Here is a 20,266-nt window from a genome sequence, read left to right as displayed (position 1 = left end):
TTAAATTGCAATTCCACTGTAATTAATTGTTTCTTGTTAAACGGTATATTTTTGTTTGTAAATGTATCTAAATTATAACTACACTATACCTATAACTATATTTGATTGAAACGCATTGAATAAATTATATTGACGGTCCTTCGGTAAGTGGTACCTATACGTATAACGGATAATGTGTTTACCTATACTCCATCGGCGTTAAGCGAGGCAAAATGATTGTACTCTCGCACATTAATTGTCGAGTGGATGGATGGACATGAGCCTCGCTGTAATACCAAATCGGAACATGGGTGCAGGTTAAATGCAAATTTTAATTACAGGCATGCCTGCATCACCGTTGTGCGGTCTTCGTCAAGTTGCAAATTTGCAACTAGTTCACGTGGTTACGATTCGGCTGAATCAATATACATTTGATCAGAGAGCAAGGTAGTACGACATCTGGAGGAGCTGTATCGGGTGTCATAATAATAAATACTGCTTAATCTTTCAATGCACGAGCAATTACCGGTACGTAAGACGCGTGTAGTGCCGAATTCCCGAACTGCGGAGAGTATCGATTAACTTATTTTAAAATATTCCACAGATAAGGGTTGCGTGCGGAAGGAGCCGTATACGTAATATGTATAGGTATAATGTATACGGTAAGTGGTTCAGCATACGCGAAACCAATCCACGCGTAGAGCCGTTCGCGACAGTTCGAATATCCTCATCAGGTCAACCCAAGAGTTAAGCAGACCAACGTCGTTTTCCGTACCCAGAATGCGAGCAAAATCACCCATCAATGGGTAAGTTTATGGTATCGAGTATCCAAGTAGTTAGTTTGCTATTTCCTGGAACGCGCGCACGAGCCGAGGCATGATAACGCAATCCAAACGAGCATTCGATAAAGTTTCAGAGCAATCAGATATGGAATGCTTTCGCTGAGCGAGAGTGCAACAGCTGAGCGTGTCCGCGAACGAGTGCAACTGTACCTGAGCTGTTTGAATATAATGTGAGAGTAATGATCAAATTGGCCTGCAACGATCACCCTACGTACTTGCGGTATGCCTATTTGTACAATACGTATAATAGAGAGCGGTTGGTGGTGATGGAATGAAAAAGGATCGGCACCTTCGGAGAGTGGATTAAACACTCGGCCACGCTTCCAGCGTTCATCAGTTTGATCTCAAGTGTGTATTAAGCTGAGCGATGATATTCTTACAATTAGATGAAGATGAAGTTCCTGGTTGGCTCCCCTCGGGCTTTGCCACCCTGATCACCGCACGGCGGTATATAGTGGCCGCAGCGAAGGGTTCGGGGTGGGTCGATACAGGGTAGCTTTGGCGTTGGCGTTGGCGTTGGCGTTGGCGTTTGCGTTCAAGGGTAGGACAGCCTGTCTGGGACTTTCCCCAATTACACCGAAGCGCAAGGCGGTCGAGTGCAACAAACAGATCGATGCCTACGCCCTCGGTGTGTCAACCGAGCATTTCCCTCATTCTGAGAGAACCTCGTTCCTCCCTCGCTCTATCTATTCTACGTCTACTCTGGTGTTAATTAAAAATAACAAGATGGGGTAACGTAACGTGGGCGAACGCCAACGAGAAATCGCTTTAGTTTACAAACGGAAGAAGCCTTTGAGAGAAAATTCGAAATATACATTTTCGGGCAACGATTCTCCTTGCCTAGGTAGGTGCAAGGTCGTCTAGTTAATTGATATAGTATTTCAGGGCCGTATCGATCAAGTTATATCCGAACGATAATTTCGTTCCAGCGTATCCTTTATACGTGATTAGGTTTTCCGGATACGAATGTCATCTGAGTTTTGACGGCTGTTTGTGATATACTACACACCATCTCTAAACTGGTTGAATGACAGAAAAACAAAACAAAAATCACTCGGACAGCCGAATGTTTTTTCAGTACAGCAAAAATATCTTCCTCCGGAAGCTGATTCGCCACTTTCCCGTAAGACCATCGAACTTTTTTAATAATCGTAAGGATCAGACTTCCCGCGTCAGGTTTCAGAAACGGTCCGGGAGCTGCAAGTCTATGCGTTAACACCCATGTCGAGCGGTAGCGTGTACCTACTCCTCATGTGGTTACCTGAATGAAGGACCGCCGGAAATGGGATTCTTTATCGTTTGCAGAGCGTCGTAAAGTGCCTCGTTGTTCCAAGTTCAATTTAAATTGCTGGAAAAAATCCAGACGCCCCAATGTTTACAGTTCTTCGTGGAGAAATTTGAAGGGTTCGTAACTTCGTACCTTGATGCTTCTTTCCCGCCCGTCCTCTCGCCGCCTCTTTCACTTTTCTCTCTCGTCGTCTCACTCTATCACGCCGAAGCAACAGCCCAAGTACCCTGTATAGGTACGTACTGTGCCTTCAATACCTACCTATACTATGCGCGTTTAAAAGAGTAGGTACATCAAGTTTCCCGTCGCGTATAACTTGGTCAGCGATAAAAGCTGCTGGTTATAAACTCAGAAACGTTTTAAGAAAAGTGATCATCAATCGTCGAGGCTCTACAGCTTCGGCATGCGTTGTAAAAAGACGAAGCGCCTTATACTTTTGAGTAATTTATAATTTAGCGCAGGTATCCGCACGGCGCGTAAACTCGGGTAACTTTTTTAACTGTAGCCACCGCCGTTCGAACAAGTATAACAAGTATAATGAAAATTTGGAGGATGGTAATCACGTGCTACTTTTTTTTACGTCAGATAGCATGTTGCTATACCTACATTTGACTATTCGACATTCAGGATCAGATTAGTTGTTTCTATTGCAGTTCCGAACCGGGTTGTGGGGATTTACTTGCGGACTATCTATAAACGGGATGAAATCAGGAAAAGAAATGAAATTTCTATTCCAGTACGCTACGCCTGCGCGTAGGCACGCCTACGCTTCTCATATCACGTTGTTTTTCTCGGGGAAAAAAACTTTCATTTCGGCTGGCGGGATTTGTATGAGGATGAAATTGGGAAATTCTATGTATTCTTATACATACGTATTCATCAAAACAGACAGATTTCAAGCTGCACAGGGCGAACGAGATATGGAAACGCGGATCCCCCATAATAATTAATCACTACTGCAAACGGAGCGGCAATAATATATCGCAATTCTTAATAACATTCCTTAGCTCGCATAATACTCTTCTGGTTCGTGATCGGGTTTCGTGGGAGGAAGTGGCAGACTTGCAGAGATAATACGTATCAGAGAAATTTATCAAGACTAATAAGTACCTACAAGTTCCACGGCTCTCCCGGATTCGCTAAGATTCTTTACCCCTTTGTTGTTCGATCTGCGGGTTGCCGGATGACAAATGTTCGGCATGGGCGAACAGGCAGCCGTATAACACTTCTATCGCATTATGTAAGGAAAGATGAATAGACGAATATAACTTAGAGATTGGCCTATATTTTACGGCAGAAAAAGTATCGCCCACCGTGAGAGCAGAATTTTTTTCCAACACCTGCACGGAAACCTTACAGGTTTCTGACGCATGTTAAGCGTGCGTAAAGTGATCAATTTTTGAGCCTTGCGGATACGTACATTTTCCGCACTGTCGCGTATGCGCACTTGCGAGCACCTCAATTTTAGCCATTTTTCGCAGGATTTACAGAAAAGATCGATATTGCGAGCACTCGACACCAAATTTACTATTATAACGCGTCAAAAATACAATGCCGACCTATGTAGTACATAAAAACGTTCGATAAGTGCATATCCTTACGGAATATGGGTATACTAATGCACACGCGTGATGAGGCTTTTCATAAATTATCAGAGCGCAAAATATACGCTCGTATATATGAAAATTTAATTACGAAAGCTTGTAGCTGTTTATTACTCTTGAAACTTCTTGGTACAATTGTGTACACGGGGAGAATTAAAGAGCAGATTTTACTCAAAACTGTAGGGAAAGTGAGATACATCGGGTTTTTTTTTTCGTAAAATGTACTTCGTAGAATGCGGAAATTTACTCCAGAAATAGTGAGAAAACCACTGTGTGCAAAGGAAAATCTGCAATGGAGGTATAAATTTGATAAACTGGTGAATTCGAAAAATTAACGACGGAGCCAGGAATCGAACCTGATATCTAGAGATGCTTGACCGGAGCCTTGCTCCACTAGACCACCTAGCCGCCCTGACTCTATTGTCGTTAATTCCTCTCATCACCGGTGAGTTCAAATTTGTTTTCTTGTGCCTGGTATGTGTGAAAGAAAGGAAAGTTTTCGTCTCTTGAGCACCCGATGTAAGAATGTATGTAGATGAATGTTTACATGTTGGAATCTTACGCTTCTGATGGGAAGCCACGCAAGACGGTCAAATCCGTCTAATAAGTGATATGCGGATGTGCATTATCATCAGTTACGAGAAAATCTGCAATATTTGTAGTAAAGAAATATAGCTGAGCAGGGTATTTAAAAAAAAAAAAACCTCGTAGTGTCCCTCTTTTCGTGCAGTTTTCAGTAAAATCTGCTATTTTTCTTCTCTCCGTGCGGTGATAAAAGATTTTAACGCAGACATAACATAAACAAATTGTAAAAATGGTTGCAAAACTTATGATTTGCACATGTGGCAGATTCTAAAACGGTACTGAAAAAACGAAGCTGAAAATTACCAAACCCAGCCGATGTAATAATATAACTTTGGACTAGAAATGAGATACGCCAGGAAGATAATATAAAGTTGCCTACGGAGGTACAGAGGAAGGAGGGGGATGGACGGATGCCGGGGAAAAACGATCGCAGAGATATAAAGGGTAGGTCTAAAAATAAATGGACCGGATTGGCGTCGCGACGCTGATTTTGTTTTCGCGAACGAGGCTGCACGGACTAGTTCCGCGAATATAGGGGAGGCTGAGAACCCCCGCCCCCAAGTCAACCCTCCTCCGAAAGAATAACTCACCAATGGCGCCGAGGGGTTCGGGAAGTGGCTAAGTCGTTCGTCCAAGGTCAACGGAATTTCCAAAATTCTCGCTCGTTTTATGTAAAAACTGCTCGCCGAGACTGTAAGGCTCGTCATGTATTCGATCCTGTGGAGTGGCGATGGCCACTAAGTTAAAAATAATCGATGCAGCGATTGATCGGGTATAAAAAAATAATCGAACATGACTCGATTAAATCGGTAAAAATTAATCGATTCATTCGGGAAAAAATGTTCGATTGTTTTCGGTCATTCTTACTGTAAAGGCGGTCGTATGTATTGCCAGGTTTAAAAAAGGTATATTGGTCGCAAATTTGTTTCCCAGTGTTACGCAGGTCTGCAACCAAAAAACTGCATAGATTTTTTATACTGTTTCTTTACTCACTGAAATCGGGAAAAATACTCAAAGAATTCCACAACATCAAGATTTCTTCGACTCGTATTTGTAGTTTCATTAAGAGTGAAACTCCCGTTCAATTCGAAATCTGGTATTTCACTCGTGATTTCAAAAATCTTATGCAAAAGTGATTTCTTACTTCCATTTAATATGTATTAGAGTGAGACTCAAGAATGAATAAAAACAGGAAAACAGAAAATGGAAAGCGGAAGCGGCTTCGGAGAAATATAAAACAGAACAAGAAGAAGTTTCGTAGGCAAAAAGAATGAACGCGTAATGTTCATTCCGTGAAGATATTGTTTATTTAATTTTACAAGAAATACCGTGTAGTTCATTGTGATAAAATGGTGGTTTTTTCATTATTGTAACGTTTTTTTTTTTTCATGTAAACACCTTGTATTTTTCAAGGATACCGTACGTGATTGAGAGAAATGAAAGTCATTTTTGGATTCAGTTCACTCGAAAACGTAATATTTACAAAAAACATCCCATGCGGTTGAGATAAAATATTTTTTTGCAGAACTGTGTTATTGTTCAGTACGCGTTGTAGAATACCAAGCTTTCTCCACATTTGCGGCCTCATCTCGTTCTGGCATGCTTCCGCACGAATGCGTGGTCGTCTGATTTCCTGCATCTTCGGAGGGTTGCGACTTCCTGCCATTAATCGAGCGAACGGCCGCCGAGTTAATTGGCGATCCCGGGAACGATCCCGGGTCGAATATTCGGGGAAGCAATATAATCTGCATCGTTTAGCCTCGCATGACAGCTTATACCACCCTCGGTATTCGCGAATCTCTTACTTCACGGCCGTTTGCCAGGTCTCGGGCATATTAAGGAGAGTGTTTTTCGGCTGGGCTGAAGCCTACTATCGGTTGATTCCTGCTCGCCAATAGTTCTGATACCGAGTCAATTATCGGCAATTCACTCTCGATTGGTGGATGGGAGAGCCGTCCGCTTCGAACAATGGTCATATCACTCGCATATAAGCGAGAGAAGGACACAAGCGCGAAACAACGACCCTTCGCGCCATCGTCCTCTACAGGGGAAAAAAAAGTACGAGTCAGGCTGCTGTAGATTTTGTCTAAGCTCGCAATATTTATGCGAACGAAGAAAATGCGAACCTTAAGCTTGACGCGTGTTTTCCAACTATATGTTGAAACTGGTAAAATTAAATCGAGATTCAGATATAAAATACGCACACCCAAGCCAGCTTATGTTATATACTCGCGGTGAAATTTTTCAACGCGTTATTCTTAAAACATGAGTCAGATAGTCTAGTTTTTCTGGAATATTGCCGAATCAAGATAATTTCAGCGATGCTGCGGCCGAAGAAATCAAATGTTGGACAAATCAATACAGGTAAGTACGCAAGGGGCAAAAGATAGTAGTAGAACCGTTCTACAAGTATTTGCGTTTAGCGAGAGTCAATACTTGGGATTCGGGCAGCGGGCCTTTACAAAGCAAGTTCTTCAATGAGCCTCAGTTAGAAATTGAGCCTTTCAATTTTCAAGCTATAAATGTCCGACGCGACTTCAACTCCGGCAACACGTCGAAGAAATCGAACACGGACGATGGAAGCCAATCCTAAATGGCAAAAAAAGTTTCTAGTACTAATATAATCGTGGTAAGTGTAGCAGTGAAAAAGAATGTTGTATTGTACAATTGTGTTACCGGCAGCAACAACATTGACATGACGTGAGATGCGAATTCTCAAAGATTTCAGATATCGCAGGACCAATGCGTCGAATTTCGGCCTCGCCTGTCTTCCGACTAAACCGACGATGCAAAAACCGTTAAAACAGCGACCCTCCCATCCAGCCATTGATTAGGGTCGAAGCAGGTCCTGCCGATGGCAGTCATCGGTCTCTTCGAAGGAGATCCGAGACTCTGTAATACGTAAAATATGTGTACACATAACGCGTACATATTTACCTAAATCCCTATGAGGTACACCACGGTTAGCCACCGAGGATAGTCGCGCATGCGCGGGGTTGAAAAAGGGGTTGAACGGCGCTTCAACGCTCCAACAATGTTAGCCACAAAGCAGTCAGACGTCGAGCGTGGCGACGCGTTGACGTTAATTGTTCGCGTTTACGTGCAGTTTGTGTCGTAACGACGAACGGCAAAGTGCCTGACTGCTCTCAGAACCGATTAATTTATTTGCAATGAAATTCAGCCGAATAATTTTGTGATAGAAGTGTGATTCATTTCTTACGAATTTCAGCCACTCGTCCGGTTCCATTGCTTATCTTGTTTCGAGCTAATACCTGTTAAGTTTCATACGTCAATCTCATCGTCATAAGTACACTACGAAATACGTTTGAGGAAAAGTCTTCACGCAGCAGTTTGTATCAATTCCATTTCGTAAAGCAGTCTGAGACGATCTAAGATGATCTGAGTAATTCTAAGAAGATAATTTAATTTCCCCGAGCATACTCTAGTGATGTAAAGTTTTTTAAACGAAAGCGCAGGACGATTGAATACCAAGCTACAATCAATTCTTTTACAACAGTCTAACGGTCACGAAGAGAATCAATTTAATCTCTCCGAGTTGACATTTCTGACCGTTCACTTGATTGAAAATTTATGAGACTAAACTCCACTTCGGACAAATGCAACTCATTCTCGGTCAAGTAGATTTTGTGCGATATTGTGTATCTAGAAAAAGAAAAAGAAAAACTGCTCTGTCGCTAAAGCCCCTCGTGACATCTTAGACGGGCACTAACGTTTGTGCTTCTGACCCTACGTCATGCCAAAGGGGTAGGCAGCGTGTCAGTAAAGAATGTCAGGTAGCTTACGATTAGATCCAGCTTTAAAACAGTAAATAGCCTGTCGGGGCGATAAACCATACCTTACGTTAGGCTAAGGCTTCAAACCTTTTCATTTTATCGACTGGCAGAAGAGTATAATATCCACTCATCTATCTATCTATCTGTGTATCTATCCATCTATCTGTATATCTAGTTACCTGTCTGTCCATCTATTCGTCAGGGTAATTTTTTGCCGTACAACCAATGTGATTAACGAAGAGCTTGCCGGTGAGCACTCTAAAATTGTTCGTACGAACGTTTACCAGTACGAATAATATCTTGCAATGCAAAATTATTAAGCGTTGTGATTAATAATCATTTGTTCATTCATCTCTTGCCAATTCTTATAGTGCTTTGTCACAATATCTTGAATCTGGTCGGGTCAACTCATCTCATTGAAATACAAGTACCTTACAGTTACAAATTTTATTGGATATTTCCAAATTTCTTACTTCATATCTTTAACAACTTACTTGCATTTTAATAGTGCGTAATTTTATTTCCCTCCATTTTGTCTACAATTGCTTCAGCCTCGTCAAATTTACCATACGGAATTTTTAATCTGACGCCTTTTGCAGCCGTGTCAAGTTAGCGGAAACGAAAGAAATATGTATCGTATCATAAAATGAGATCCTTTTTAGACTCTGACATACCTCACCTGGATAGCTCCGTTCTCTCGACAGAATGCAGCGGCAAATAGATCAATAAACGTATACAATAGATGCGTAAAGTGACAGGGGAAAAAGTCTCGCGAGTCAGAAAGTGTAAGCAGAGGAGGATAAATAAATAAGTTATTATTTACAGAATTGACAGTACAGACTACGGTAGGGATAAAATTCTGACGTCAAACTCGAAATATTTCCCCTCTAACTGTGGTCAGTGAATATATACGTTCGTACAACCGAAGAGAATTGGAGTTGTGGAAGAACGCACTTTGATAAATTACTAGAAAAACGTACGAAGCTGAAACCGAGGAGAGAAGAATTGTATTAAAACCGTAAACAACGAAGAAACAAGGAGAGAAAAATGGGGAAGAAGAATAGTAAGCTGAAACAGGACACCATCGACCGGCTGACAACGGACACATATTGTGAGTCAATGTAACTAAATTCTTGCAAACTAATCTTGACTCGGTCTTCGTGCCATAAAAATATTTTACTCTGAAAAGAAAATCTCAACTTGACGTAATCTTACCATTGTTCCTTCTTTTCTTTCGATGTACGAGTATGCACCCACGATACTACGCACATGTACACCACCATGCGATTACCGTCACTGGCCGTGTTAACCATTTGGGAAATCTATCTGCGATGCAAGTTTTACTGAACCGTTGTCATTTCAATCGATTTATGGCTACTTGTCATCGCAGTCACATGTTGTCGCAATAAGAAAGTAGAACGTTAAGAGAGTGGTCGGTGAGCTGATTTTGACGAGTACATGGCATAGGGGTTGAGAAACTGTTTCAACATTGAGAACTGCGGGCAGGCTGAGGTGGTGAGGTTGTTATCTAGGAAAACAATAGAGTCACACATAACACGGAGGCAAGGAGAAAACGATTCACACTTACGGAAGATACCGTGTTCAAGTTAGTAACGTTAACGTAACGAAACATCATGGAATGAATCGTTGTTGTACAATTTTAGAGCGATCATCAACGAGTTGGCTTTTCAATATGTGCACATTTTTCCGTTCTCATGATTAACTAGCTGAATTTCAGACAATCCTGAGGCTGCGAAGTAGCGATTTCCCTAAACGTGCATCGTTAAAGTAACGTCACCAACTTCAACATCGTAGGAAGGTGGAGTTGCGGATACTGTGCGACACGCGGACTCACGCCGTCTAAAGTCTACCCTTATACTTCTCAGTCTATAATGCCAGCCTAGGGGTGCCGTTAGAACGATTCGTTCCTTATAAATATATCGAGCCGTCGATGTAGGTATCGTATTCACGAGCGACTACCGTGTGGCGCCGTGTCTCTAGCCAGTAGGTGATTGCCATTCCGCGATATCCGGAAGGATATAACTATTAAAGTGTCAGTTTCTGGTGATGTATTGGTAGGCGTGTCGCCTCGATTGCTCGTCCGTAGAACAACTAGGAGAAGAAAAGTTCAGAGGTGATACATTATGTGTCAAGGGATGGCTTGCATTTTACAAGGATGGGGCTTGATTGCGATGTTGGGTTGAACAGTTTTTTTTTTCATCGAGCTAACCATACTCGCTCATTTAGTGTAGCCTGCAAAGCAGTAGCTGGTAGTGAGCCTAAGAGGGAAGATCTGGTAATGTTTTATCGCTTTTCGTTTTCCCCCCATCTTTTTCTTATTTTCTCACAATTGGTTTATTTGGTTTTTCGATTTTCTTTTCCTTCATCAATCCCACATAGTTGTCTTCACAGAAAAAACGAAATCCCACCAAATTTTCAGGATACGTGGTGTTCCTTGGCCTATATGAAATAGAAAGAAGAAACACGGAGTAGCCGAAGAACGAAAAAGTAGCGTCTTGGTAGTAATTCAATGGCTGAATAACATCGTCAAGTACGTTTGTAGTCAGCGTTATAAGAGAAAAAGCTCATCCTGGTCGATGAACGCTGAAGAGATAGTAGGTATTGAGTAGCAGGATAGCAAGGAGAGTTTTGCGTACAGACCCCGATACTGACATTTTACCGACATCTTAGCCGCTTCAAAGCTCAGACACAAACCCTTTTTTCGGGGGGTGGGGGGGTTTAGCTTAATTAAGCAACCAAGATCTTGAAAGCCTCCCAACCCTACTTGGCATCGGCTTGGCTATACCTGAATGCTCGCAAGTTTCTGCCAGAAGGTGTTCCGAGGTTCGGAAGGGCCTACTCGTTTCTCAATCGGCGATTTGCACAAAGTACTGTGCACCGACAGCAAATGGATTATATATTTCTGTAAAACTGTGTAAAGTTGAAACTGTATTGGGTGTGAACGCGTAATGGCAATTAGAAACAAAAAAGTCTAGTAGAAGTTAGCACCGTGTGAGAAGTAAGAGCATACGTCGCGATGTGTTACTTCCTTAGCGTAATACGATATTTCAGTTTGCCACAGCAGATATTGCCATTTGAAAGTTTAATGAAACATACTGGGAGGTCGTGATGATAAATGCGCAAACTTTTCATTCCGGCAGACAGGTATAGAGAAAGTTTAATCAGCCTGAGACCGATGTAACGCGATGTTCTCAAGTCGACAATTGGTCTACAAGTTGAAACACAGAACTCGACCAATTCTGGGACGTATTTCCACCGTATGAACATCTTCACGGAGGTTCTTCTGTTATTTTTCTGTTACACAATATTCCCGAATGCAAAAGTGCTTTGTAAAACAAGTTAATTTATCGTACGCGGATTTCGTGACGATCTTCTCATTTATTTTAGTACCAATCTCAACTCTCAACGGTAACGTTTGATTAGCAAATCTGCACGTGTAGAGGTCAAAGGTACTTTGAACACCAGAAGTTTTCACATTCAGGGTTGAAACAGTTATAAATATTGTACACATCATAAGGGCAGGATCGAGTTACCTACGCTTATACAAGAGTCACATGCTTTGTCATTATAACCACTTTTCTGCATTTCTTCCGTAACAATATTATAATATTACCGTAACCTCTGAATCCTTACGAGTATCGCGATCAGTTTTCATTCGCAACCTGATCGCGAGCGGGGTGTCACAGATTCTGTCGAAAGTTCATTCACAAGTATGCCGTATCACAATCCAGATTACCGGCAAATTACGATTTGTCGCGTGTGATAGACTTCCCTCCGTTCCGATGACCCAGCTACACGTAGGCAGGCACGAATACTCGTCATGGGAATAATATGATTGCGCGGTATAAGATAAGCACGTAATCAATCGTTGATTCGCAAATATCATCGAAAAATATCGAGCAGAGGTAAAGACGGACGTGTTATACAATTTGAACGTTTATTACGATTTAGATCGGATGCGGAAAAAATACATTTATTTATTTTTCTTTTATTCCTGAAAAGCATCGAAAATAGAAATTACTTTACAATCGTTTAGTTGATCCGAACGATCAAGGGTACACAAGTCCTGTGTAATTTGTACCAGTGCATTACACGTACGTACGCATCGTTATTCTCAGTTGTAAAAGATATCCTCAAGTACGGAAAATTGTAGGCTGACATGCGCGTATCAGAGAACTGAGACACAAAAAAGTGATAAATTATGCAGAAAGTGTATACGTAGGCCATCGTTGAATATTCTGGAAACTTGATTCCTGTCGGTAAACGACACGTATTGTTTCTTTGTTCCCCTTGTGCTATTCACGACATAAGGAAAACCAAGACCGGAGTAGCACAGGGTGACTCATTTTTTAACTTTTTTAAAACCTGGAGAAGGTAGAAAATTATTCAGAAGTCGCCACCTGTTGTTGTAATATTTTTTATTTATATTTATGTGTAAACTTTACGCTCTTGTTAGAAAGAGTACAGTTTCGAAAATTTTCAGGTGAGTTGAAAAATTAACGACTAATTTACGCTCTTATGTATACACATTATTTTATTTTTTTCGTATCGTGGTCCAATTAATCATTGTTCATAAAGATCAGTTACTGAAAACGAAATAGGGACATCAAGGTGGTGCGATACTCCTCTTCCGGTAGCAAAAACTGTTAACCAAATTTGTGCGAGACGATTAATCCATCGGATAAAAGACGAGAACAGCCAACTACCGACTAGTTAGGCGCAGTTTTCTGTTCATTGATGAACGATTAATTGGACCACGATAGAAAAGAAATAAACTAACATGTAAATATGTATATATATATATATATATGCATATATATATGTATAAGTCCGTAAAGTGTACACATAAATGAAAAATATTACAATAATTGGTAGCGACCTCTAAATATTTTCCTACTTCCTCCAGGTTTTACGAAAATTTCTTTCAGTACGTCGCGTAATTTTTCAAAGTGGCAATTTAGAAAAAAAGACGAAGTTAAAAAATGAGCCACCCTCGAGTAGCCGTAGGGTAAAACTAAGCGCCAGGGTAATATAAAATACGGGTAAAATCGTAAAGTTTGTCGTGAGCAGAGCTTATAGCCCACAGAGTGAAGGGAGTTGTAGGGAGGTGGGACTAGGACTCTGCGGTTTTCGACGGTATCGCGACGGCCGAGAGGATTTTTGGGGGTTGGCAGAGGTTGCAGGGGCGCGGCGTCAGGCGCCGTGAGGTCGGGCGTCCAAAAACTTTCAGGTTCACCTCGGCTAGAGCTGTTATTACTTCGATGCTTGAACCTCTGGCTGCAGAGCCTAGCTCAAGTCCTAAGCTCCTCTCGCGCGAATCTCAACACCGCTGACCTCACGGTCGTCTCGGTTCATTTCCCTGGCTACATCATCCCAGTTTCGTCCGTAATACCCACGCTTCGCACGGAATCCAATCCAAGATTGATAATCGATATCCCCCCCCTCCCTCCGATCCCTCTCAACGCTGCCTACCCTAAGCGACACCAATTTTCTGTTCAATAATACGCTTTCAAGCATTTTCGTTGAAGGGTCCCGTTATGTAGAGGCGATGGATCCCACCTTCGGTGTGCAGATCACTTGCCTGTGCCTAAGTTATTCTAGGTCGGCCGCTCACGACCAAGATTTTTGACTCGTAGCATCCCGGCCAAAGTCGTAGCATCCCGTATAAAATCGATGGATTATACGACCCTGAACTCAAAATACGAATTTCAGATATTTTGCGCGCAGCGTATGACCTGAGAGCATTCTCAAAATGTCAACAAATTTAGCCAACCTGTTCCATAGCATCTCTTCTGAAAACGGTTGGTCATGATGAAATAAGTTGCTCAGATGTAGTAAACATTGATATCAGACATATTTGAGTCCAGCACGTGATTTTATTGGAGTGTATAGGCGGTATTGAAAATGTCCGAAGGCAGTATTTTCGTAATGTTGGCAGCTGTTACCAACTAATTAAAGTAAATTCTTATTTAAGACAGTAAAAAAAAAGTATGTTCACGTTAACGTTAATACAGGGGAAGAAATGTTTGGTTATAAAAAAATAGTTCCGTTGCGGTACCTGTAGATAGAGATTTGAGTTGAATTACGTGGGAGATGTGTAAAAGTAACGGACCCTTTATTGTCAAGTCGAAAGTTTCTTGGATTAGCCGCAGGAATCGGGCGCCACAATCGGGCAGAAATAAGGCGAGCTGGGGTAGCGCGCTGGTTTTCAGGATTTTCAGTCGAGCTCTAGACACGGTGACGACCAGAAATGCTCGAGACAGTTAAGTAGATATCGGTTTACAAGCAACAGCGGTACGAGGTGGGAGTCCGTCAATTTGAAGTTGAATACGAGTATGTGCTGGCGGCGGCGTGGACTTAAAAATGTCCATGCGACCGCGTTGGGACTCCAGCGTGAGGCGCAGTACGCATGTACATGCGCTACATTTCGTATTTTTGGCTCCTTGATCAAGAATCAAAGCATTGCGATGCATTTCGGTGTATTATGACGATTGTGCGTTACACGTGACGTACGCTGGATTGTAAATAATTACAAACTTCCGAATAAAAGAGTATTTGGATAAGATTGAAAGGTATCTGTGAATGTAACCACGGTTCTCTGTACTACGAACCCTGAGTTGGTTCGTAGTCATTGGCCGTCGTGTCCCGGTAGTGTCCGGGACAGCAGCCATAGAAATGATTAAAAAAAAAACTCAACCGGGACGCTATGGAACAGGTCGGCTAAATTTTTCGGCATTTTTGAAGATTCGTCCAGGCCAAACGCTGCGCGTAAAATGTCTGACGAAAAAAAATTTTAGTCAATAATAAAATAATAAAATCTATTCAAATTTTGTACATCGGACGAGATGACGTTATACATCCCGTCTACCTATTTTTTTTTTTTTTTTATTTCAACATAGCAGAAGTGGACCCCCCGCGAAGCTGCTGTGTTTCCGACCGTTACTAACCGCCTAGTCGGGTCAAGGGTCGTCTAATCTTTCGATTTTATACCGTTTTAGCCGGGATGCTACGGATCATGGTTTTGGTCGTGGGATCCCCTACGATTCGGTTCAATCATGTTCTTTCATAGCTGTGGAACCTACTATTTTCCAGCTCGCGATCAACGTTATAGAGATTTTAACTCGCTGAACCGATATATGAGTATGCTGTACGCACAAAATGCATTTACCGTAGAATTTCGTTTTTTTTGTTCATTGGAAAATGAAGAAATCACACCGAGCGCGCTCCAATTGCAGCCAGCTTATAACGGTATTAAATTCTGTAAGAGGATTCAGCTCAGTCGATTGATACGAGCCATCGGCGACGGACGAACTTGGGACTTGAACGGAACTTCCAAACTTGGCTCGTAAGCAATCGGAAATTGAGTAAGCGTGTAGATTTGAAGGTGCAGCGTTAATCGCTACCTGTCTGCAATTTAGTTTACGTTAGTTAAATGAACTTGTGTCGCCGTAAATTTCAATATAACAGACATAACTTTATCGTTATTTAAACATTATACCTATCTACGGAACGTAGATTTGAGGAGACATAAATTAATTCGGGAGTTGCGTAGAAAAAAAAAAAAAAAAAAAGCAGCAGTCAACACGCCGATAAGCGTTTCCAATTTAAAACTTACTCAAGAACGTTAATATTTCGCTAACGTTTCATCTCGACAAATAAATTTAAAAGGCAAAGAGGCTTGTGTTACACGGAAATTGGACGTAGGTAATTATTGCTGTTGACAAGAGGAGAACGTACGCAGATTGAAAAAAGATGAGATCCAGCCGTGGTGAAAAGATGCGCGTCGAATTTTTCCGTTCCATCTCCGAGGGTTATGTCATGGACATGTAAAGTCGAAACCAGAATCAATTTTTCGGTATATCAGTTCCCTTGGCCATCGATCGAAACGATCGTTTCACTACTGATCAGCTGACATCTTTCACGCCCCCAAAACGTTTTGAGATATTGACGTTTTTAAACCACCGGTGAGACGAAACTGAATTTTATTTTACTAACCCGGTCAGCAAGGATACAAAATTCTCGTCACACATCAAAAGATGAATAAACAGCTGTAATAAGACTCCTCATGAGCGAAATCTTTCCCTAACACACCCGTTCGTCAAAGATGCTTACATTTTCCTTTGAGGTGTAATCACACGGATTTTCAGTGGTTTGTAGTTGCAGTTCCAGCCGTAGGCAAACAAAGGGAAGTAGATACCGCAGTGAGGGACAGAATAATAACTCATTAGATAATTTGTGCAAACCTCTGGGGCTATCGTACTGAGCATACATGTACGTTAATGTACGTTTCAACGTTCATTTCATATAAAAATATAAATCGTGACGCTTAATTCTTTCAGTCACGCATTTCAATTTTTGTAGGCACGCAGCGCAATTATACGTTTCCTATGTATTTTTCGACACTGAATGCGAAACTGATGTGAAAAATTTAATAAAACTAAAAGCAACCCCTAAAATGGGGTGAAAACAGGATGAATTATCAAGCCTGTTTTAGACAGTGTTCTTGAATGAGATTTACATGAATATTTATTTTGAGACAGTACAATTTCAGGCCGAGAATACGTGCAATCCCCATTACTATCTGTGCGCACCCCTAAGGAGTGTGAAAACTACCCCTATGCATTGAATTTTGTAAATCTCGTGGTCATTCTGAGATCTCTGTTTGTCAACGAATGAATTCCAAGTGTTTTTAGTGTAAATTTATCATCAAATTTCTGCGCTAACGACTTATATTCACGTAAACACGTTTTATCTTTTTTGCATTCGTTTACTTATAACAATTATAAAAAATTATGGATTCACAGAAAATCCTAATCATTCCAGAGTTGAAGTATTTCATTACCTGTATAATGCAAAAAAGTCAGGATTTTTCATGGATTATAAAAGAAATGACAAAGAAAAGAAAAAGAAAAAGAAAAAGGATGCGACTATAGTGGGTTCTGTGGCTAAAAGGGTTAAGACGTGTCCCTCGCATATTTCAGCACCAAGCATAATATCCATTCAGGATTTTCACCCTTCTAGATTGGCTAGATTGGGATACTGCTAATCAGAATATCGAGAACGTGGGAAAAACTAACGCTGGGAGCTTATGGTAGGTTTCCTCGACAATTGAACTTTCATTTCATTTCATTTCTTTCTCTTCGGTACGCTTTTCTACAGATGCGTTTTCTTAACGAACAAAAAAGAAAAAGACGAGAGAAAAAGATTTCCGTGAACGAAGTAACGCAAAGCTGATTATAAATGATAAAGATTGTGAAAGTTATGGTAGGTCCATTTCACAAGGCAGGGGGAATAATTTCCACTTTACAGCGAACGGGAGAAGAAATCGTGGAATTTATCCGACTTCTTCCTCTCTCGGCTAAACGAGACAATGGTACGGAATGTTGAGGCGATGGATAAAATCTAGTCGTGCACCCACCTAACGAAATTCTAACCAAGTAGGCGGATAAGTACAGATTTTCTCGTCTTTGATTAACTTTTATTTCGAACGAGTCAGGAAATAGAGACAAAACGGGACAAGGTGGCCAACTTCAGTCCTAGGGTGCGAATTGTCTCGGGGCGTGACATTTGCTTGTACACGTATATACGTTGTTTGTAAATGCGGCCTGTTTTATACCGCGGCGAGCTGAGATTGAAGGTGAGGAGTTCCATTCTCTGGCTAGCTATACTTTCGTTTTCTATCAGATTTTGCTGTCGGTAGATATACAATATATACATACAAGTATATAAGTACCCTGTACGTTGTCGCCCGCCTGCGATCGCATGTCCTCGGCCTACTTTACTTACAGTTCCACTTGCCGCAGCCGTAAAAAGGTTATACCTATGTGTATGCAAATTCGTGACTTGCTTCCGTCGAATCGGATGGTAAAACTGCTTGGAAAACGAACAGCTTTTGCCACGCCTCGATACTCGAGCCTTCGACGTGTTACACGTGTAGCCGTGAAGCGTTTGCAGGCTCTTTCGCTCCGGTAGAAGCGATTATGTACTTGATTACTAGGGTGTTTCGTCAACTGTGAGAAAAAGGTGATCTACCCACTCCGCCGCCTTGTCTTACAAGAGCGCAAGAGCTTTCCGCGAGACTTGGGGTTATAACCAATCGGGCGGCCGAAAACAAACGATTTTTCAAGGATTTTTCATAAAGAGACATTTCAGTGTTAACATAAAAATTTATACGCATATTGCTGCAGCATTGAACTTCGTTCTCATATTTTTTAGTTGCAGAAATAATGATTTTTAAAGCTGTTGAGGCCGATCTCCGGGTGCACCTCTAAAAAAACGACGTCTTGCGGTGAGGGATATATCTCTGGACTGGATCAGCCGGAATGAAAAAACAAAAAAGATTTAGTTAATGTAAGATATTATCTGGTTTACGATGGAAGGAATAAGCAAAATATTAATTTTTAACAAAACGGAGGCTGCAGAAAACAGTATTGCGATTTTCCATAAAAAATTTCGCCTTAATTTGATTACAAAATGGAAAATATTTACCGGCGAGAAAAAACCTTCGATCAAGGACTGAACAATATATTCATAAAGCTCGTGTAAAAATTTGAGACTTATCGGCTCAGCCGTTTCCGAGAAATCTTCCCCGCCGACTTTGTAAACACAGTTTTGAGAAAAATACGTTCAAAGTTTCACAAGCACTTTCAAACGATCCGGGGCATCTTCGCAAACGTGCGCGTAACTTCGGCAACATTTGTCGAATCGACATGAAATCTTCTGTGCTTATACTTGAATGTACGTACGTTACGAAAATAAAATGATTTAAAGGAAAATCGATCTTTGAAAAATCCCGACTAGGTATACCCCATTAAGAAATTTGCGAGGACGTGCGGAGAATGTGACCGGGTCACGGACGACGACGCTGCGATAACATGAGAAGCTGGTATACGTTGCACGATCCGGCACGCAGATAAACCTACGTGGAACGGCTCGCAATGTAAGATTTTAGCGCGAACTACGATATAAACCGTGCAGGGATGGATCGCGCGATGCCCTTGGCGCAATTCCCTCTCATGGTTCTCCTCGAATCCCGAAACGAAGATTCGCTTTACTCCGGAAATGAGATAAATTGTGTCACCTCGTTTTCACCCGTCTCAATATCACCGACACCGGGCCCCGTAATTCACGCCGTGCCATGGCGTGACCCCGGCCCCGTATTCGGCGTTATTATTATACGCAGCCTCAAGTTATAGATCCGGACTGCGTCACGATGAGGTCGAATCGAGCTACCGACAATGAGAGATAATTTCGTTCGACACTTTCGCCCAATTCTTCCTCGGAATCGAGTGAATCGAGTTTCCATCTCGCTTTCATCTCGTTTTCATCCGACTTCGCCGCTGCAAGGCATCGTATACATATACCCATAAACTGAGGTACGCGATTCTCCGAGGGAATTACCATACGAATATAATACACAAGGAGGGTATAACGTTACAGCTCTATTTACGTACAGGCATCGAGGAATGTAGCTGGGGAAAAACACGATTGTCCGTCTCGCGAAAGGTTTTGCTGGATATTGGAAAATATATTTGATTCTGCTTGCGTTTGCCGCGGAATATTATGTAGAAAAAAACAACTAAAAAGGAAGATAAACGACGAAAATATCAGTACAGGCGATGCGAGAGAACTGCAGAGTGGGAGATAAATATTACAGGCAAAGAGGCAGGAATGATCTTCGAGTGCGAAGTGAACGCTGGATGAAACGACGAAGGCTGTCGGCGTATTTTTGACAAGAACAAACTGTTTCTTCTGCCGGAACGGATGGTGTAATTATATTTTCCACCCCGTTGTAGCTATTAATTATGCAGCCGATAATTTGCGCGAGTAATTATGGACTTTGTATTTAAGTAACCGCAAGCTCACGGTTCGTAATAATTCAAATTGAGAAGTGGTGCAGGTAATTTCTTTGCATAAAACTCCCTGCAAAGGTTGCTAATTGTGGAAATAAGTTAAATTAATTTAGGAAATAAGATCGGGACATCTCGAATTGATGTACAAGTCGTGCTAGCTTTTACGTACAGATGGGGCATTCCGTCACATCCCGATCAAGATTATACGTCGATGTCTCGTTGTTAGATTGGCTCTATAATTTTTCGTACGAAAGTACATGACGAAAAACGCAATCGAAATTTTTTTGAGAACTTTTGGACC

General features: G+C 41.5%; 1 protein-coding gene across 5 annotated transcripts in view; it reads left to right on the top strand.

Moving 5' to 3' along the window:
* Nucleotides 1–7,373: 7,373 nt before the first annotated feature.
* Nucleotides 7,374–20,266, top strand: part of LOC124175332 (frequenin-1) — a 28,726-nt gene continuing 15,833 nt past the window's right edge. For 2 of the 5 annotated variants that reach the window (XM_046555454.1, XM_046555450.1), the window contains exons 1-2: nucleotides 7,374–7,647; nucleotides 8,918–9,203. In XM_046555454.1, the coding sequence (XP_046411410.1) occupies nucleotides 9,140–9,203 (64 nt within the window). In that variant the 5' untranslated portion in view covers nucleotides 7,374–7,647; nucleotides 8,918–9,139. Of the gene's footprint in view, nucleotides 8,342–8,917; nucleotides 9,204–20,266 lie in introns of all 5 variants that reach the window. The other 3 variants (XM_046555453.1, XM_046555452.1, XM_046555451.1) reach the window with 3 other exon arrangements.

The sequence above is a fragment of the Neodiprion fabricii genome, chromosome 2, assembly GCF_021155785.1.
Source record: "Neodiprion fabricii isolate iyNeoFabr1 chromosome 2, iyNeoFabr1.1, whole genome shotgun sequence".
Lineage (NCBI taxonomy): Eukaryota > Metazoa > Arthropoda > Insecta > Hymenoptera > Diprionidae > Neodiprion > Neodiprion fabricii.
The sequence above is the reverse complement of the archived record's forward strand: the minus strand, read 5'-3'. Positions and strand labels throughout refer to the sequence as shown.